This window comes from Quercus suber, unplaced genomic scaffold, assembly GCF_002906115.3.
Source record: "Quercus suber isolate HL8 unplaced genomic scaffold, Cork oak 2.0 scaffold_941, whole genome shotgun sequence".
Classification (NCBI taxonomy): Eukaryota; Viridiplantae; Streptophyta; class Magnoliopsida; order Fagales; family Fagaceae; genus Quercus; species Quercus suber.
Genome location: NW_027070363.1, coordinates 28,932 through 50,889, shown reverse-complemented (window position 1 = coordinate 50,889; position 21,958 = coordinate 28,932). Strand labels below are relative to the sequence as shown.

The 21,958-nt window shown below is 33.9% G+C and overlaps 1 protein-coding gene and 1 non-coding gene across 2 annotated transcripts; one reads left to right on the top strand and one right to left on the bottom strand.

Moving 5' to 3' along the window:
• Positions 1-2,607: 2,607 nt before the first annotated feature.
• On the top strand, positions 2,608-4,298 carry LOC112029721 (uncharacterized). Its single transcript, XR_010626998.1, has 2 exons — positions 2,608-3,073; positions 3,896-4,298. It is a non-coding gene; the product is annotated as an uncharacterized LOC112029721 (transcript).
• A 1,118-nt stretch (positions 4,299-5,416) lies between these two features.
• Positions 5,417-17,645, bottom strand: LOC112029707 (mediator of RNA polymerase II transcription subunit 8). The gene is made up of 12 exons (XM_024062397.2): positions 17,262-17,645; positions 15,008-15,132; positions 13,612-13,736; positions 13,338-13,521; positions 12,122-12,229; positions 11,951-12,015; positions 11,269-11,565; positions 10,658-10,714; positions 9,344-9,553; positions 6,881-6,934; positions 5,997-6,057; positions 5,417-5,901 (listed from the first exon to the last, which is right to left on the bottom strand). The coding sequence occupies exons 1-12, from the start codon at positions 17,516-17,518 to the stop codon at positions 5,702-5,704; spliced, it is 1,743 nt and encodes a 580-aa protein (XP_023918165.1). The 5' UTR covers positions 17,519-17,645; the 3' UTR covers positions 5,417-5,701.
• Positions 17,646-21,958: the final 4,313 nt, after the last annotated feature.

The following is a 21,958-nucleotide window of genomic DNA, read 5'->3' as shown; positions in this document are numbered from 1 at the left end:
AATTTTATAATATTTCTAGTATTTTTGTAAGTCTCATGTCATTGATCACATTCATTACAACACCAGTTTATAGCAAAATTTGTTATAACCTTAGCATTTTATCAAAAAAATATCATACTAAAAAATTAAAAAGAATGGATTTAAAAAAAAATTATTATATAAAATGCAAATTAAATATTATTTAAGTGATAACATAAAGAGCTCATTTGAAGATTTTGCCTTAGGCCTCCAAAACGCTTGGGCCAGCCTTGGTAGTACTAAGTCCATTCTTAGGTTAGCTCAGGTGGTACCGTGGTAGAACGTTTGGTCATAAAAGAAATCAATATGGATTGAGGAGTTAGGCCATCTGATCAGAAGCAACCGAAATCAAAGGCCATAGCCTAGTTTTCGATTTTCCAACTAAGTTTCATTCTGCCAAGGAGTGTGAGTCTAGAAGGAAGGCGATTATTGAGTTTGACTCCCTTATTGTCTTCCTTCCATATGTCTTCTTTTTCAAATGTGCTAGTAACTTAAGAGGCGAATAAGTAGATTGTACTCCTTTTTTGGGCTAAACGATAAGATTTATGCATTCCATCAAAACTTAGCATTGGGAAGCAAAGTGAAAGTCGTAACAAAAGGAAAGAGACTCCTTTATTATTTATGAGCGTGATGATTAATAGGTTAAAATGTATTGGAGCAAATATGTGCAAAGAGGGAAGGTGAAGGAAGAGATGTCATTTTCCTCAATTTCTATTACAGTTTTACCATTAATCAAAACAAAACAACACAATTTGAGAATAAAAATATTGATTTTAGGTGGGTTAATGATAAAAATGTGACAAACTACAACGGAAGCGATACATTGACATTGTTATATAATTGATGTTATAGATTACAGGTTTGGATAATCGAGAAACTAATTTATAATGGTGATACTAATTTTGATGTGTTAAAGTGCATTCAACATTTTCTTTTCTGAGTTTTCTCTATCAAGTAAACAAAGTGATGCTTATCTAGATATCCTAATCGGTTGGTGTGAAAAAGGATGTAAAACACTGAATTCACCTACAACCCAAAAGGATTTGAATTTGATGCAATAATTGCACCGTGTAACTACTGTGTTGGTTTGGCGTTTAAAAACTAGAAAGGAAAAAAATTTTAAATTTAAAAAATTGGAAGTTTATTTTGACCCAAAATGTTAGAGCCTAAAACTGAATATTAAACTTTCAATGTTGGCTACTAATTTACTTATGTAACTTACTCATTTTTTGACCCATTGGGCATCTTTCTCTTCAATTTAGGGAACCTCAAGCATTCGCTCTTGATAATTGTTCTTTATCATTAGATCAAGACACCAATTAATTTTGGTGTAGGTGGTAAATCAAACCCTAAATTTCTTATTCGACAATAAAAAACTTAAGGTAATGTGAATCTAGTGTTAGATCAAAGCAAAATAATACAAATCTAGTGATTAGTCAACACATTAAACATCTAGTGTTAAAAAAATGCAATAAGGTGGAATGGCTCTTCTGGTCAATATATATAATTCTTGTTCCAACAATAAAATATCAACGAAGTGACACAAAAACTCGATGGCAACAAAAATAGTGTATCCAACTATAGCAGAATGAAAAAAAAATAAGATGAGGTCTTTCATAGTAATTATAAGTTAAAATGAAAAACTTTTTTAGTATTTTTGAAGGGAAAGATTGGTCCAGCAGTGTATAGAGAGGACTTGGTCAAACTATTTGCTAAGCATTTCCCATGGGGAAATTACTTTTTCTTGTTTGGAGGATTTCTTGGGTGTTGGACTTATGGAGTTCTTACTTTTCAAAAGAAGATTTCTAATTGTTTTTTTTTTTTGTTATAGCTCAGTTTTCTTTGTTATCTTTCTTGCTTGGCCTAGCTAGAAAGAATGTTTCATATAAAAATCATATCAAATGGAATCGTACTTTCTCCCATACACTAATTCTAACAAAAGCTTCCACGCCAATGTGCAGACAGTGCAGTTGTGTACACAGTTAGACATACCTGAATTTTGGATCCATCTGGGTCTACCTTCTGGAATGACTACAACACTGTTCACCAATATATATATATATATGACAACAACACTTACCCCATCTCTGTGGCAGCCATAGACCCATAGCCATTAAAAAAATAACAAACAAATAAATAAATAAAACTTGTAGTAATAGGGTACTAGGATTCTATTTTCAATCATATTTTCATGGGCAAAAGAACATATTTAAAATATATATAAATAAATAAATGTTTTACAGAATTTTGTCCAAAAACAATGAGTACTTAACCTTTTTAAATCGGGATGCACTAATTTTTTTCGTACTATTTTTCACAAGTGTTGAGATGGTAAGTTGTGAATGGTACTACTATAAGATAATGTGTAACGGATGTGAAATTATTGTGTCTCGGCATTAAAACTCTATAACTCTAATGTGACAAGTTGTGAATATTGAAAAAAAAGCATTGGAAAATTGTGTAGAACTAGAATTAATAAAACAAAGACAGAAAAAGAAATGGTATACTGCTTGGTCAAATCATAAAAAGAAGACTCTAATAGCAATTTGACAAGCTTGGAAGATGGGCATGTGATTTCCCGATCAAAGAATGAGAAGCAGCTGACGGGTTGGCACATGACCGTTAGGTTTATACCTAAGATTCAATCAAACAAAAAAAAACTCCCGGGAAAGTACTTTTGCAAAAGACTATGTTCTAAAACACACATAGCTACCATATCTTTCAAGAGAAAGAGGTGTGCATATGTTTCTATTTTTATTTGTCAATTTACAATGGAGGAAATCAAGGATGGTAATCCTTCTCCAACATCATCACCTCCAACACCTCCCTCACCTCTTCCCATTAGTGTAGGACCAGGCAACCAAAAATACAACTTTTCTCCATCACCATCTCCTTCGCCACCATTCTCGCCAGCACCTTCAAGCCACACATCAGCTGAGAAACTCCCTCTTTTGCATGAAAGATTGCTTAGTCCTTCAGTGCCATTGGCATTCTCATTGGATCGTCAACGAAAGCCGGAGGATTTGGATTCTAGGAGCTCTTGCCTTAAAGACTTGTAAGCCCTTCTTCACTCATCAATGTTTCAAATTGCATTTTATGTTTGTGATGAAACAATTATTTGTAGAAATGTGATTGAATCCTTAGTGTTTTTGCATAACATTTCAATGTCATCTTTAATTTCAACTTAAGACCCCCTTATCCCCATTAAAATCTCTAGTCACCGTCCACTATTTCATTAGGAATTAGATGACCAAGTATCTCCTTCATTTCCATGGCCATAAATCTATTTGCCCTGTCTTCCACAAAACAAAGGTTGCCTATTGACTTTGAGGGAAGCTTTTGACTGGCAGGTCTTTCAGTTTCTTTCACTTTAAAATGGAGGTTCAGTTTGAACATCCAAAGCATTTACCAAACAGTCAAATCAATGTAGTCCACCAGACCCAATAGAAAAGGAAACCTTCCCCTATACACAGGTCGATATAAAGTAATCCCAAAGTACAGTTGAGGTGATAAACCCAACACCGATAAAAACAAAAACAAAAAAATCTGTCCATTTTAACATAATTAAATGTGAGTAGTGAAGAAAAAAAATAAAATCATGTAAAAGTTATTGTTTATCACTTATAATTGACTACTTCAATAGTGTAAAAATTATTGTTTACCACTTATAATCAATTGCTTCAACAAGTTGTGTCAAAAACTATAAGACTTCTAAAAATAGACCACCTAATATGAAAATAAAACAAGCTTAGAAAGTTATGTGAAAAAGTTAATTTTATATTAGGTAGTTTGTTTTTAGAGTAGCTAATAATTTTCCTCAAGGTACTAAATCTTAATATTTATTAACAATATATTTGTATTTTTCATTTGGAAACAGACTAGAATGGTTTATACAGAAGTGCTGCTCTTGCTGTTCCAGAATTCTCTGAATTTAACAAACGCAACACAATTTTGCTGAAAATCTGGAAGCAGTCAACAATGCAGAGCTCCTCCCTAAGATTATAGAGCAGTGACTTCACCTCATTGCTAACATATCTTTTAACCCATAACAAGTCATGTATTGCTTCTTTTTCTTTTTCTTTTCGTTCTGTTTTTGTCTTTGGACAGACCTCAAATGATTCTATCACAATTTTTGGGGATCTCTGCCACCTGAACTATAGCTAGCACAAGTCAATGGGTGAAGAAATTCTTGAAACATCGCAGTTTAAACATTATATCAAAGTATCAAACTTTCTCATAGCAAAAAAGAAACCTTATCAATACATGTCTCTTTTCGTTTCTGTTGGTTCTCAATCTATTCACAGATGTAACTGTCTGTATAAAAACACCTTATAATGTCGAACTCAATGATTATACCGATTTCTTTGCAAGCATAGCTTTCTCTCTCAAAACCATTCTTCAATTTTCTAAAAAATATTTGCAATAAATATCCATATTCAAGATTAACTTTTTCACTGAACATTACACATTCCCAAATTTCTTATCCTTATATGAAGACGTAAGCAATCATATGAGTTTCATAGTTAAAACAACCCTTATGCATTTCGAACTTTCTGGTAAACTGTCAGTGAGATTTGGTTAAGTTAAAACGTCAGAATGTCGGTTTTCCTACTGGGGAAAAATCCAAGCATAAATCTCAAACTAGCATTTTTTCTTTATGAAATACAAGAAAAAAAAATTGAAAACGACATAGAGAACCATTCTTAGATCAACTTGATATAAGCAAGAATTTGAACAGAAAAAGGCAGGCAAATAAAGTGGGGAAATTTTTGGATTTTGGCACAGATAGAGACATGGAGAGAATGCATTATCTAATAGTGCAGGTCGGTAAAATCTTGGTCTCACAAGAAGTTAATGTAGCAAATCCTACAGCCAGTGATATTTCATCTTTGATTACTTTTATGCATGCAAATGTGTTTCTTAATATGATTTGAAATAAAAATCCCTCTTGGTTCACTGCACTCTAAAGCAGGGATAGAACCTCGAACTTTAGTGGTAAGTTCCAGGTAACAGCTAGTATGAACTAGAGCATTAAAAGCGAAAAATAAAATAAAGTTGAAAATTGTTACAATATCCAGTATCTGGTGCACACATTAAGGGAAGGCGTGACATATAATAACCCTAACCTGCTTTCAACTGAAGATTCTGATGTAGTAAACGAAACAGAACTTTAAGGTTTATATTCTGATGCACAAATAAACATAGCCTTCTCAATTCAATAAAACATACGCAATATAAGACTGACTTTGATGTGTTGCAAGAAAATTAAGGACAACAAATAATCAAGCATACAATCAGCAAACACTGGACTTTGGACAAGAAAGGCATAGTTTTTTGCCACAAAAACCAACCATGAAGTGGAATAACATGAAAGATCTAGAGTGAGATAGCTCAAAAGTAAATGGAAACTATGTCCAATGCCATTGAAAAGAATGTTTTTAAACTATAAAGTAAAAACTGGACAATATGTACAAGTTTTCACGCAAAAAGATGAAAATTACAACCCACTCTTTACCTACACTGAAGTCCAACCAAAACAGTTGAGATATTACCCAACATATTCAATTTCCAGAACAAACAGCATTGTTATCTACAAAAAATGGTTTGGAAATAAATTCGTAAGCAATAATATATTAGAATCACGTGAGTTTTTGGTAATTTAGAATTAGATGGCATTATTGTATCACTGTGGATTTTGCTGTCTCTGTTGCGCATAATTGGGAAGATTCTGTGACGTGTTCTGAAGTCCTACCATACCAGGTTGTAGATTCTGAGCATTTGTTGGCATGTTTCCGAATGCACTTTGTGAACCATGTTGCTGTTGTTGCTGCTGTTGCTGTATAGGCATCATGCCACTGGGATTTGCTGCTCCCATATTAAACACTGCAAGAAAAAGTCCGAGATGCAGTTTAGCATATTGAGTCCATATCCAAATACACACCATATTTCACATAGAAACAAGAGGACAGAATTCTTACTCTGATCACCCAAAATTTGTGAAGCATGACTTCGTTGGGGGTTGCTACCAGATAATCCAAACTGAGAAGTAATTTAAACAGAAGAAGTAATCACAATACCATCAAATGGTAATATAAAACAATATAATGCAAAAACACACATAAATTAAGAACAACTATCATGAACAATTATACAGCAAGCAGATAATCCAAACTGAGAAGTAATTTAAACAGAAAAGGTAATCACAATACCATCAAATTGTAATATAACAATACAATGCAAAAACAAACATAAATTAAGAACAACTATCATGAACAATTATACAGCAAGCATTGTAAAAGAAAGCAACTCGTCTCGTACACTTGAAATTACTTTTTAAAAAAATTGAGCTGCATGCAAGCATCAAGGAAGAAAAGAAGATTGAATGTATACTTATACATGAAATCAAAATTGCCATACCAATCTCTAATTACGTAAAATGAAGTAATTCTTTTCTGGATTAACAAGAATGCATAAGCTTATTATATATTAAGTAAAATTATATCATATTTCTGCTTGCAAATCAGGATGACAACTAACATTTGCAACATCATTAGTTCCTTGAGTGACTGTTTGCAGTAACCTAATGACCTTGAACTGTTAAAATTACATTCTTCTATCAGCACATTGAGTTAACAACTTAACATCAATCCTCTCCAATCCAATTTTAGATCAAGCAGCTTTGGCCCAAAATTTAGCTCTGTTTAAATTTATGGAGTTTGGAGTGTAAAAATATGCCAAACCCAGTGAGTCAAATGGAATTCAATAAACATTCAATTTGATGAAGACATGCTTATCAATCCAATATTGGCAAATTAATAAAATAAAAGGGAAATAACATTGGCAAAGAACATTGACAGCAGACCTGCATTCGTGGTAGAAGTGATTGTGATGGCATCGTGGCTGACATGTTTGGAATCTGAAACAAGACAAACAAAATGACCAAGTATCAAATACAATGTCACAAAGGATACAAGAAACTAACTTCAACGAAGGGGAACAAACAAATATAACTAGGAAACAGCAAGAAATACGAATGCACATTATAAATAATGAACAAGAGCTGAAATATCAGTGATGTACAAAACATGCTTCACCAACCCAAAATAAAGAACAAAAAACCCAAAAGGAAAAACCACTAATCAACATACTAGAGATCAAATGTCAATATATTACTTCTCAGGAGAGAGTGGGAGCAATTATGCCAAGTACAACAGGTAGAATACAAGTGAGATCACCCCCAAAAATAGAAAAATAGAGAGAGAGTACAGCAAACAAAAATTGGGAATATCTAAAAAGTCTGAGAAAGACATCACACCCATCTGAACGAAACTTTAAGAAAATTCAACTTGATTTCATTTGTCCTAGGGACTTCTCTAAACCTTCAAATCCCCCTTGTTTCTCTCCAACCAAATGCACCACATGAGACATTAAAAGGAGGCTCTCCATGCCAGCCCATCACCAAATGCATAGTGCTGCTTGCATGTAAACTATTTTGTTCCAAAGTTATGATAGGGTATTACTTTATCCTCTCCCTGAAGTAAGGTATGTATCAGCTCCCAGTTTTTGTGGAGAAGAAGATTTAGACCCAATTAGTAAACACTTAATTCCCCCCAAAAAAGTATTCTCATGAACTCAACATTTAAAGGAGATTAACTTCACATTCAAATAGCAATCACTTTCCCAACCTAACCCCAAAAATTTAAAGGATACATCATTAAATGAGGGTAATTTAGGAAAATCACATAGTAAATCCCAAAAAAGAAAGGACAAGTAACATGGGATGGAGTACAAAAAGTCTGCAAAGATTATCTATAGATTCTAAGATAATCTCTTTAATAAGAAATAGCCCTCTTGTACAATTTTGCTGCAAACAGAGAGGCTTCCATTGAATCTTCTCTGTCTTGTCAAGGTGCAGGGGTGAGGAGAACTTGGGATGTTCGCTTCATTCAGGGTCCTAATGATTGGGAGGCACATACGGTGGCTGATTTCTTTTGTTTCTTGGCATCCAATCTACCTACCGTAACAGATGGTGATCGTTTGAGATGGAGATTGACAAAAAACGGGGATTTTACTATCCGCTCATTTTATCATAAGTTACATGGCTCCTCTGCTGCTGCTTTTCCTTAGAAAGGTATTTGAAAGGTTAAGGCACCCCGGCATGTCTCTTTCTTTGTTTGGACAACTGCTTGGGATGGAATCCTCACGGGAGATATCTTGAGATTTAGGGGCTTCGATTTCGTTGACTGGTGCATTATGTGTCGTTGTTGTAGTGAGACAGTGGATCATTTGTTGTTACATTGTCAAAAGGCTTATCGACTATGGTGTTTTGTCTTTAGGATTTTTGGGATTTCATGGGTCCGCTCATGTACGGTGCAAAATTTTCTTTTTAGTTGGTGGAATTGGTTGGGGAAGCATGCATCTTACATTTGGAACCTAGTTCGGCGGACATTTGAGGATTTGGATAGGTCTGAGGACCAACTACTTGCTCTCTTTTCTGATTCCCTTTTTGATTGGGCTAAGGCTTGGGGACTCACATCTAGCGACTCTATTCCTCTTTTCCTTAGCTCCCTTACTCTTTGTATTTAATGCCTTTATATGTTTTTGCTTTCTCATCTTTCTTGTACTTCTGTTCTGCTGATGCTCCTTTGCATCTAGCAGTTTTTTAATATACTATTTCTTACCTATCAAAAAATATAAAAATAAAGAAATAGCCCTCTTGCAGAATATAGCAGGATCCATAGGAATGTAGGTGTACCATATTCACCCAAGCATAAATATAGCAGGATAAACATTTATACTTCACATTTAAAGAATATCAACCTACAGTCCTCTGGATCTGAATTGGGCATTTGTACTATAAAGCTGACCGAATGAAACAGAGTCAAATCTGATAATAGTTCTGCTAAACCAGAAACATCACTTTAAAGTCAAATATAAACTCAATGAACTCCTGAATTTGTCAAAGAGTCTGAAAAGAAAAATACAGTTAGAGATTTACACTATCTAGTAACAGAACAACCAACACAAGATTTATTAATACAGATGCAACCATCATGAAAGAAACACAGTTCACAAAATGTTCTTTGTCTATACAGAAGCTGGATATACTTAAAGCAGAAAATAAAAAATGCAAGCAACTTAAGATTAATCAACAGCAGGAGGGGGCTGGGGGGAGTGAAACAGCCTCAGGCCCTCAGCTAGTTATATTAATCCAAAGAATCGCTATGCTGCCTACTGGAGTTCCTGATTATTGCAATTAACTAATATTAAAGAGCATGAAAAGGAAAAAAAATAGAAAGTGAATCAATGGACTTGTATATCTGACCATTTGGGCATTCGATGTCGCCTGTGCTGCATTAAATAATGCACTATTAGCAGTATTAGAAAACTGGCTTAAATGGCGATTCATCTGATTTCCCTGGTTGAGTTGACTTTGACCAATGCCATGCTGAACATGTCCTGAGGGCAACTGTCGACCCTGAAATTGCTGATGCCCCATCGACTGAGAAAATTGCATCTGATGTTGACCATGTAACTGGGGAGAAAATTGATTTAAATGGTGACCACGTAAATTGACAATATAGAGAAATATGTGATATAGGTTTGCCAAGTCCTTTTTTTTTTTTTTTTTTTTTTTATAAGTTGTTTTGCCAAGTCATTGTTTTTTTTTTTTTTTTTTTTTTGATAAGTTGTTTTGCCAAGTCATTGTTGAAACTTTAATAAACAGTTTTAAGTATATAAAGATAACTATAGAAAACTTACTTATCAAAAATTTTAAAACAAACTATAGAAAACTCATTAAACCTGGTATCCTCTCCCTTTTAATTTAAACTCCCCCAATTTGGGGAATTTGAAAACATGAGCTTGAAGGGGACAGTACTCCTTCAAATCCCCCTCAAATTCACTTGTTTACACTAACACTATGTTTGGTTGCACCTAGGCAAAGCAAAGAGAAAAGAAAATACCAAGGGAAGGGAAAGTGAAAGGAAAGGAAAAAAGAAAAAATCTTTCTCTATGTGAGTTTGGATGTAGGAAGGAAAATAAATGAAACACGTCAGTTCCCTTGTTTAAATTTCAAAGAGAACAGAAAGGAAAATAAATGTTTTTACTTTTAAAACTTTAAATATATGACTTGTAAGAAGAATATATGCGCACATTGGTAATTTTAAAATAAAAAAGTTAAAAATCACCTCAAACTCTCTCTCCCTTCCCCTCTCTTTCAGTCCAAATTGGGAAGACACCAAAAGTGTGGGCCCCATGGAAAATGTTTCCTTCCACATCATCCTAATTTCCTTTCTCTCATGTCAACCAAATCAAGGAAATGCAATCCTTTCTCTCTTCATCTTTCCTTTTCCTCTTTTTTCTTTCCATCCAAACAATGTGTAAGAGAGGAGTACATCCAAACAAGGAAAAGAGGAACCCCCCACCACTTATCCTCTCCTTTCCTCCATCCAAATGGACCCCAAATTTCTTGGAAGACTTTGGTAACAAAGACACCATTAATAATGACAAGCTTAGATATACGAAGGCATACATGTTTTAAATGTCAATGTATGTGGGGGTGTGTGCGCGCGCATGTGTGCATGTATCTATAAGTTTTCACATAACTAAGGAAAAATGCAGCTTGTTGAAAATTTACCGACTGAAACTTCTGCTGAGCCTGGCCCTGCAAATCATGCAGCTGAGGCAGCTGGTTCTGCATAAGAAATATGACAGTTAAATGGTTAGTAATGAAAATCATCTAGCAACAAACATTATCAATTTCAACACAGACTTATATAAGTCCTACTCAAATGCTAGAGCAGAACTTCCTAAGAGGGAAAGCATTCAGAGAGATTAACATAAGACAAAATTCAAGGCTCTGGAACAGATTGTGTGATACAAGACGGATGCAGATACCAAGGGAGAAGATTTTTCCTTTTCGTTCCCAAAATAGTTTACATCATTTGTTTCACCTATTTTCAATACAAGGATTTTCTTACCTCCACTAAGTCCTGAAAACCCATCAGATCTCCAAAATTTAAATTTTATCCTAAATAGAACCAAAGTTGGTGTGAAAGTTCATTTACAAACATACAATAATTAAGCATGTTCTAGTGCAAGAAATTATATGTCCAAACTTCCATAAACAGCCTCAACTTTGGATGGAACACTGGAAGCGTAAACATAACTAGCAATTCAGTATTGTTTATTGAATCAACTAAAAGATGCAACCACTTCAAATTCATATATTTTAGTACTATTCCTCACCTGTCCCAGTCCTTGCATTGCAGATTGCCTGAACTGTTGTTGTGCAAGGAGTTGCTGCTGCTGATGCTGAGGTAGTTGCATCAGTTTCTGCCTTGGCTGCTGCTGCTGCTGCTGTTGTTGTTGCTGCTGCAGCTGCTGAGGGGTATGTTGCTGAGGAGATGGTGTGTTCATCATGTTTGTACCTGACCTAGGAGAATTGGCATATTGTAGTGGAGAAGTTGTTGTGTTATCAAAGGAAGTAGCAGTTGTGGCACTAGGAGATGCAGCTGATCTCCCAATAAGTTGTGGTGCAGAAGCCTGCTTAAAAGTTTTGGTAATTGGACAAAACACACACCTTCAGAAAAGAAGACCCTAATTCTCATCCTACAGATGTAGAATATCAAGCCACAACAGGCTAACACAAACCCCAAACCTTTATCTACAACTTGTTAACACAAACATAGCAAGATAAGGATAGAAGCATAGCATGCCCCACTTATGCACACTAGGGCGTGTAGGATATCAGTAATCATACTAAAATAATCAACAATAATAATCAAAATTAGAGAGGACAACCACATGAATGATGTTTAGGCTTTAACATAAGTAGGCCAGCCTCTTTAATTCACAATTTGAGGAAAAAATTAATGAATCATGTAAAACTTCACGATGTGGAACTTAAAAATAAAGTCAAGGATCGTACCTGCAACAAAGTGCCCTGTCCACTGATGTTATTTGATGACAGAGGGGTATTCTTTGAATACATTCCTAGAACAAATTTTTGCAAAAGCCACCAAAATAGAATTGATATTCAATCCAACATATATATTCCAAAAATAAAAAGATCATGCTTCAACAAGTGACTGATTATTACCAGATGCATCAGCAAAACTTTGCACTCCATCACCTACAGCGATCACATCCACCAAATGCGATGGAAGTGCAGGTGTGATCTGCCTCTGGTCTCCTGGTATTCGTAATCCTACATGCATAAACCAATCATTTCTAAATGTAAACTTACAAGTATGCCTAGACCAAATACATCTTTCTGGCACAAAAACTTGAAGCTTTTATTAGAGGTTATATTATTTTCAAGATATACTCCACATTGCTATTAGTCAAAACCTATGAAAACATGCTTTGGCCCACCGTCCTTAATATGCAACTGATCTTGCACCTCAATGTCCATTTTGACAAGCAGCCACACTCACTAAAACATTATTACTAAATTATGTACTAGCTCTAAATTTTAAGCAGACCAAGGAACCCTTAATTATATGCAAATGTAAAGATTATCGTAGAAAGTAAAGCCCATATTTAATGTGATGAAAGAATAATTTGCAACTTGGACTCTAGATCAACAATTAAGATCATTTCAACCGGGTCTAGACCAACGAATCCTCAAAATGAGGACACAATTCTTTGACAGGGGATGGAATTGATCCATCAACCAACTTGTGTCTGGATAATTTGGAGAAAGAATCCGGGAACCTAAGCAATCAATTCTATATGGCACTTTAATGTGTCTCCATTAATCATCAATCAGATAACTATGCCTAAGGGCTGGTGCCAGAAAAGAATGTGCTTAAGTAAGAACACAAAATGAGGCCCTTAAAATTCTCAATCCTTTTGTCATTGCTACAATAGCATACATCACAAAAAGTAGCTTATGTCTGGGGGAGGTGAGGGGTTAAGGAAATTAAACTTATTTATATATGCACTGGAAGCAGCAATCTGTGTCAATGTTTAAGAATGTTACTAACTGCTAACAATAATAAGACAAGAATTCAGAAAAAACACAATAAGAGAAAATCCATCTGCAGCTACTCTAATATGCACAAAGCATCTGTGAAAGCCGTCCTTAGTGACAAGAAACATACAGTAAATCATTTCTGTTGGACTTTTTCTTTGTCATAGAGGTGGTACTATTTGACGACAAATTGCTGAAACAAAGTTACAAGACAAGACTGCATGCGAAGGCCTTTCATCTCAAGATAAAAGAAAGCAATTAACCAATATAAACTTAGAGCTAGATGAAAAGCAGATAATCTAAAAGGCATTGAATGTAAAGAGACAGTTGAGAGTAATGCCTTCGCCATAATTTACAGCAGCTCGAAGTAAATTCTCTTGTTCTTGAATTTTTGCAGCCTGACTTTTATCCAGAGTTGGGGCGATTGTCAGCCCTTGACGGGTTCCAAGCATATAGGCTTTACGCATGTCAGCTATCATTTTTTCTGCACTTTCACAAGCTGCTCCAATCATATCAATTCTAGCCTGTAAAATGGAGATTTCTAAATGCATGAAAATTCATGAAAATAAATAAATAAATACTGAAATTTGGATGCTCAATGAACTTTGAAAAACCTTTAACTTCTCAATTTGTGAGGATAATGGCAAGTTTTGCATCCCAAGAAGCAACTGCTCCCTCTTGGAGTTGTCCTCCACTTCCATCTCAGGCAACAGTTTTGAAGACAGCATAACTGGTAGTACTGTAATCACAGAATCCCACAAATTGATTAAAAACTTTGATAGCTATACTATGTGTTTCATTGGAAAATATTCACAAAATGTGTTCAAAGACCTAATTAGACCAAAAGTGACCAGGGTAATTGTGGGTCCTTCCAGAGCTTAATTTTGACTCTTATACAGAACAAGATTATATATAATTGCTAAGATTTAAAGTTCGAAGACTTAAAGTTACATTAGCATCACAAAAGCAAGTACATCTCATAATACAGCACAATAATCCCACCCGCCCCCCCTCCCCTTCTGGTTATACAGGTAAGGTGTATTTGAGTTAACAAGAGGTAGATAATTCAACAACAACAAAAAAAAAAGGTCAATATAACAATCAATTAGATAATCATTACAAAACCTTGATGATATGCAGTTTGAAGGCTCAGAGAGTGCGATTGTGTAGGCTTCTTACCTCTTGAAATGATATGAGTAAATAGTAACATTTTTTTCACCATAGTTGAAACAAAGGAAAGTGCATTCAATGCAAGCTACCATATCAAACCTTAACCCTTTTTTCCCAATTTGGATGAGTAATCAATAATTTAATTAGATAAGAGGAGGCTCACATAATGGAGCGTCTACATTTATTACTGTAGCTATGTGTCAAATTCTCTCAGTTAATACTTGTAGTACCATTAATCCAATCATTGATATCAGTAATACAACCCATTTGTTGAAGGTCATGAGTAAAGTCTGAAGCTCAAATTACTCCCAGCTGGGGAGACCAGCTGGAGATGTTGATAAATCGGACATAATGTACTACTTTGGTACTTAACTTAGATATACAGATGGAGAAAACTTCAGTACTTATCTTAGATATACAGATGGAGAAAATTGGTGATGATGGTGCATCTAAGGAAATCTTTATAAGAGATTTTGCTGTTTTGAGAACATTAAGCAAAGAGGATTCATAGAACATGGAATAAGTTAAAAGTCCTGATTATAGGAATAGTGATTCTGAAACTGTCTAGAATGGGATACAAGACAACAAAAATATAATACATACATGTCTATGTTGGTGTAATAACAAAGTTAGACACATTGACATAAGTGCTTGGCCCATGGAATTAATCCCAGCCAGATACAAGTGCACAGTTGCATCTTCAGTAATTGCATTTCACCAGATAAATATATTAATTATAAGTAAGGTGTATTTTCTTACAATGATTTAGTGTGGCTATCAATGCATGCACCTAAGTTTTTCTACATATGCCTTAGTCGTGTTAAGAAGACAAGTGCATACTTGTAGAATTCTCTGCATTTACATTCTTTGGATGTACTACAAAAGCCTTTGAAACCTTCTTAATGTCATCAACAATGTTGAAAAGCTCAAGATTCACCATAGAATATTGCCCTAAAATATCTTGCCTGATACACAACACAAGTATGTTAACACAATTACAATTGCCAATAAAAAGGGGTATGTTGGCAAAATTAAATCTAAAAAATAACCAGCAATAAACCATCATTATGTCAATGGATGCGCAATATTGCAATATATGCGCCTCTCTTTTGCTTTCTAAGGTTTCTACATACACAAACCTGCTACTCAAATATTAACCCATCAGATCTTTTTTTTTTTTTTTTTTTTTTTTGAAGTATCCCATCAAATCGTATTATCCTATTTAAATCTCAAAATCAACTGCATTGAGGATTGACATTTAAGATATTATATCCTTTCTCTTAACAATTCAAGCAAATGTTGGTAGTTCAGGTATATTTGCTCCTGCATGAGTATTTTCAGTTTTCTAGAAATTGCTAGTATAACTGAGAAACTAAAGCAGCTCAATTTCTATTAAACTAGCTTCAAATTTTACTATTTTTGTAAATTTCCTTCTATTAATATTGAAACAGAAGAACAAAACCCTAGGAAATCTTTACAATGCAGAAAAATCAACAATATGAATGGTGAAGAAATTATTGAATCCTCAGCTTTCTCAGTAACAAAACAAATGACAAAGATTAAGAATTCGAACTGTTGAAGAGAAAGCTAGAGAGTGATGATTTCTCAGCAACACTAACAATTGTTCTTCAATTATAAATCCTCAAATCGAAATGTAACCTAAAGCAACTCAAGTTCTACAAATCTAAGATTCAAAATTTATTATTTTTTAAAAACAGAAAAATAAAACCCTAGAAAACTAGAATGCAGAACAAAATTAACAATCTGAATCGCAAAATTATTGAACCCTCAGTTTCTCAGCAATGAAACAAATAACGAATAATAAGAATTTGAAGCTCAATTCTCTAGAAATTGAATTGCTTTAGTTTCTCAGTTACACTAGCAATTGTTCTTCTTCAAATACCTCAATTTTTAAACCCTCAAATCCAAATGCAAACTAAAGCCACTCAATTTCTAAAAAACTAAGCTTCAAATTTTATAATTTTTTTAAAAAAATTTCTTCTATTTCTCTTTAAACAGGAAAACAAAAAACAAAAAACAGAAAACAAGAACAAAACCCTAAAAATCTACAATGCAGAACAAAATTAAACCTGAATTGCAAAATTATTGAAAAGTCAGTTTCTCAGTAATGAAACAAATACAAAGAACAAGAATTTGAAGCTTAGTTTTCTAGAAATTGAATAGCTTTAGTTTCTCAGTTATACTAGCAATGGTTCTTAAAATCCAAATGCAAACTAAACTGAACCCACGCCGGTTTGGTAGCAATATTTAAGTATTGTTGTTCAGTTTTTACTGATGTAGAAATGCATGTTTGAGCGTTATAGAAATACATGTCAGAAGTATTATTATTATTATTTAAACTCTAAAAACTATTGTTTAAAAGCAGGTACCAAATAGCACTAATTTTCTTGAAGACTGAGCTTCAAATTTTATATTTTTTTCTAAATTTCTTCTATTTCTCTTTAAACCAAAAACAAACAAACAAAAAAAAAAACAAACCCTAGGAAAAATCTATAATGCAGAACAAAATAAATAACATGAATGGTGAAATCATTGAATCCTTAGCTTTTTCTCAGTAAGCAAACAAATAACGAAGAATAAGAATTCGAAGCTCAATTTTTCTAGAAATTGAATCGCTTTTAGTTTCTCAGTTACACTAGCAAATTGCTGTTCTTCAAATACCTCAATTTGTAAACCCTCAAATCCAAAATGCAAACTAAAAATCCACTCAATTTCTAGAAAATCGAGCTTCGAATTGAAACAAAACCCTAGGAAATCTTTACGATGCTGGAAAGTGAACAATTTGAAAGGCGGAACAAAGAAGGAAGTGAGCGAGAGAGAGAGAGAGAGAGAGAGAGTTGAATCGCTTTTAGTTTCTCAGTTACACTAGCAAATTGCTGTTCTTCAAATACCTCAATTTGTAAACCCTCAAATCCAAAATGCAAACTAAAAATCCACTCAATTTCTAGAAAATCGAGCTTCGAATTGAAACAAAACCCTAGGAAATCTTTACGATGCTGGAAAGTGAACAATTTGAAAGGCGGAACAAAGAAGGAAGTGAGCGAGAGAGAGAGAGAGAGAGAGAGAGAGGGACCATTTGGGAGTGGTGTTGGTGCGAGCGTAGGCGTCGAAGTCATCGAGGATTCGAGAGATGGCTTTGAAGAGACTGAGGGCTCGTGTCTTCACCGCGTCCAGGTTCAGTTGCTGCTGCACCGCTTGGTTCAGCCTCTCCACTTGTTGTTGCTGTTGCTGTTGGTTTTGGTTTTGGTTTTGTTGTTGACCTTGTTGTTGTTGTTGTTGTTGTTGTGGTGGTGGTGGTTGAATTTGGTTTTGTACTACTACTCCCTCCATGGCTGAACACGGCAACAGAGAGAGAGAGAGAGAGAGAGAGTAGTTAAGTGTTTGAAAGTGGAGCTGATGGACAATCTTTTTTTCTCTGTTTTGTTTTTGCCTTTTTGGGTACTTGGAAGGGAAGAACTCGGGGGCTCATTTGTTACGTTTAAATATTTAATAATATTATACATATTTTTTCATATATATTTTTATCCAAATATATTTCTAAAAAAACAACTCTTACCAAACAGGCTCTAATCACTTACGGCTCTTCTTCCACTCGTAGATAGTTGATAAGCTTTCGTGCTTATAACACGTCACGTCATCGACCATCATCTTTTGAGCTGATTACTTAGAGCACTTTTTGTAAACTGGATCAGTAATTATCTAAGAATATTTATTTTGTGACAATACAATAATAAAACTCTAAGGCCAATAGAATGAAAGCATTTTAAAACAAACTTAAGATATATTTTAGGAAAATTTTTACTCATATAATTATATTTTCTAAAAATATTTTTATTTTTAATTTAAATGAGAGATTAGTTATTTTTTATGATTTTTTATTTTTATAATTATTATGTGCATATGAAAAGTTTATTTATTTAGAAATATATTATTTATTTTTAATTTAAATGAGAGATTAGTTATTTTTTATGATTTTTTATTTTTATAATTATTATGTGCATATGAAAAGTTTATTTATTTAGAAATATATTAATTTCAAAAATTAATACACCTACTAAAAAATAGCAATTATATCCCTTTTAGAGTTAAATAATTATTCTTCATTTTAAAAAATAATTTTTTTTTATACAATATGAAAATTTTACTCTAACTTAATTTATGTGTATATGTGTGTGAAGATCCTTCTAGAGACAGGAGACTTTAACCTTCGCCCTTATCCCCTATACTCCACAATCACTTATACTTGTGAAGTGACCATCGCATCAATAGTGTGCAGTAGTTATTTTAAGAAATAGTTATTCATAAGGATTACTATTCTTTGTAATAAAAACATAATCAAACTATTGAATAGCTAAACCATATAAATAACTATTACATTACATTGTTTATTATAGTCTACCAAACGTACCCTTAGTAAAAAATTCTTCTCTTTATTATGATTATAGTAAATTTGACTACATCTCTTATTCTACCTAATTATTTTAAGGTGTATGTTTCGTCTTCTCTGATACATTGAACATTTAATACTAGGGGTGTCCAACCAAACCCACCAATCAATCCACCCACCCAAACCATCTGGGCCAAACTGAAAACTGTCTGACCCAATGCTAGCTATGGTTGGCAATGGATCTCCACCTCTATGAACTGAAACTAATGGGTCGATTGATGGGTCTTCGCATGAAAAATCAATTCCGACTAACCCTACCAACCTTCACTCTGACATCTTGTCATTCATCCCCCTTTCCCTCTCTCTCAGCCTCAAATTCAACAAGATCTCGACTAGATCCAGTGAGGTCTTGCCCAAATCTGTCAAGATCCGACAAAATTACAACTAGATTTGTTGAGGTCTGACAAGATCTCCACTGCTATTGAGATCGCTACTCCTTTGTTGGTTTCAACTGAAAGCGATTACCATCCACTCAAACCAAAATTGACTCGACCTGTGGTTCCTAGCGATCGGCAATGGGTTAGCTATCTTGACACTCAAAGTAGTCAGGTTGATTCTAGGTTAGGCACAAACTTGAACCTAGATTGACTTGTGGACAGCCCTAGTTATTGTAGAGATTAATTCCTTAATAGTGATTTTAGCTATAGACTTTAAACTCATAATTTCACGGATATCATAATTCTCTCATCTCTCACACATCATATTATTATATATAGCATTCTCACACCCAAAAAAAAAAAAAAAAAGGTTATTATAGAGAGAAATCACCTAAGAATGATCTTAGCTCGAGATTTCAAACTAAGAATTTTATGGATATCATAAGTACCTAAAAATTGCTAAGCCAATTCTTGGAAATAAAATTTTTGAGAACTTTTAGCGTAGGACATAATGTGACTAGTCTGTCATGTCATTTTTTAAGTTGGATTGTAAGAACGCTCAAATGCTTGAGCCCACTAATTCAAGATTAGGAGCTCATAAAAAAAATCTCTTATTTAATTTTAGAGCAACTAGTTTGTGCAGTATTATCTGCAAAATAAGAGAAGTCTATAGACACAAAAATGTCACTCCCAAATAATGTGATAGATTGTTAATTATAAATATAAAAGTAAGTGATGGGTGTCAAATTTTTTGTGTCTACAGCATTGTTCACATTTTTTTTTTTTTTAGAATTTGCTCACAAAATATAATCTCTCAAAAAGTCAAAAGTAATTTGCTCATGGTCATGGTTTAAAAACGTAGCGTTTTTCTGATTTAGACTAACCGGTTATGCCGCAGTAATATAGGTTGATTGAATGCAATTGATATGACAAAACGGAAAATAAAGATAGAAAAAAACAAAAGTTAACCATAATATTGTGATATGATTGATAGTTTCCTTAATTGCAAGTCATTCCCCGAATGTATTAGAAAATCAGGGTTTAGCTAATCATTCATTACATGTCAAACCAAAATCTTGCATTTGATAATAATAGAACGAAATTGGAATTTAACCATAAAATCCCAACTATGTAGTTAATAGTCATTAGTTTCAAACTATATTTTTTACTAGCATCTCGAGTCTAAGAGACTCGATTTAGGAGCTATAAATCGAGTCTTTGAAGATCTATTTTCATGTTTTAATCGGGTCTGAGTTGACACTTTTTTCACGTGGCGTCTACATGGAAATCGAGTCTCTAAGACTCGATTTACAAGCCCATATATGCCATCACCACAACGGGGAATCTGGGTAACTAGGCATAAGTATCAAACTTTATAGTTAGTTGGCCCGGTTTAGAAAGTATATAACATAGTAGCATCTCAAGCATAAGAGGCTCGATTTTGGGCCTATAAATCGAGTTTTTGGGACTCGATTTTTATGGGTTGATGTGGCATTTTTTTTTCACGTGGCAACCACGTGGAAATCGAGTCTCAAAGACTCAATTTCTAAACCAAAAAAATTTCAAGTCTCAGATGCGCCTCACCTCACCAGATCAGATCAGAGAGGGAGAGAAAGACCAGATCAAAGAGAGATCAAATCAGTTCAGATCAAATTAGAGAGAAAGAGAAAGACCAGATCAGAGAGAGAGAAAGAGGCCGCGCGGCCTGGGCTCGCGCGAGCCTGGGGTCGCGCGGCCTGGGCTCGCGCGAGGCCTGGTCGTATTATACGTATTTTTTCATATATATTTTTATCCAAATATATTTCTAAAAAAACAACTCTTACCAAACAGGCTCTAATCACTTACGGCTCTTCTTCCACTCGTAGATAGTTGATAAGCTTTCGTGCTTATAACATGTCACGTTACCAACCATCATCTTTCGGGTTGATTACTTATGGCACGTTTTGTAGACTATTACAATAATTATATAAAAATATATTTTTAATTTTAATTACATAAAAATAAGAATATGTATTACAATAAATATAAGACGTTATAATATAATGTTTATTATTATTCATTTTTTTGTGATAATATAATAATAAAACTCTAAAAACAATAGAATGAAAACATTTTAAAATAAACTTAAGATATATTTTAGGAAATTTCTTACTCATATAAATATATTTTCTAAAAATATTTTTATTTTTATTTTTAATTTGAATGAGAGATCAGTTATTTTTTATGATTTTTTATTTTTATAATTATTATGTGTGTAGAGAAAAAAGCCCAAATTTATGTATTGGGCCTAAGACCCTATTTGAAGACGAAGGTGTGCCCGAAGGGGAGTAAATGATTGAGAAGGATCCCTGGCGGGAGAAATGTGCCTAAAAATGATCGGAGGATATAGTCCGAAGAGTGTGTTTTCCTCGGATATGAAGAATGTCGGTCAAGCAAGTACCTAGGAGGTTTAAGTGACCTTCATCGCAATTCCAATGATAAGGATAAACTTCAGGGACATATAAAGATGATAAGAGGAGAAATATCTAAAGGAAAAGCTGCTACCACCGCATTAAATGCACTGCAGCAACTTTTCTGGCCGCATTAATGTGGAGAAGACCCCTGAACAGTGCAATCTCAACCACCACCATGCACAGAGAGCCAAATAAGATAACTAATAGGACATGTACTCGAGTGAATGTTTAGATGATTAACAAGTGTACGATCAAAATGGTCTGAAAAAAAAAACTATATAATATAAAAGACCCCCTATAAGAGAAGGATCGAAAGAAAGAGGAAAGGAAGAGAGAAAAATATTTACTATAGCATTAAGAATTGTATTATCTTTCTATAATAGTAGTTTAGTTCACAGTTCATCTCTTCGGACAGCATTTTAAACAAATTTCAATCTTACTCTTGTACTTATTTATTTGTTAAACCTTGATTAACTGTTGTTTAATTCATAGA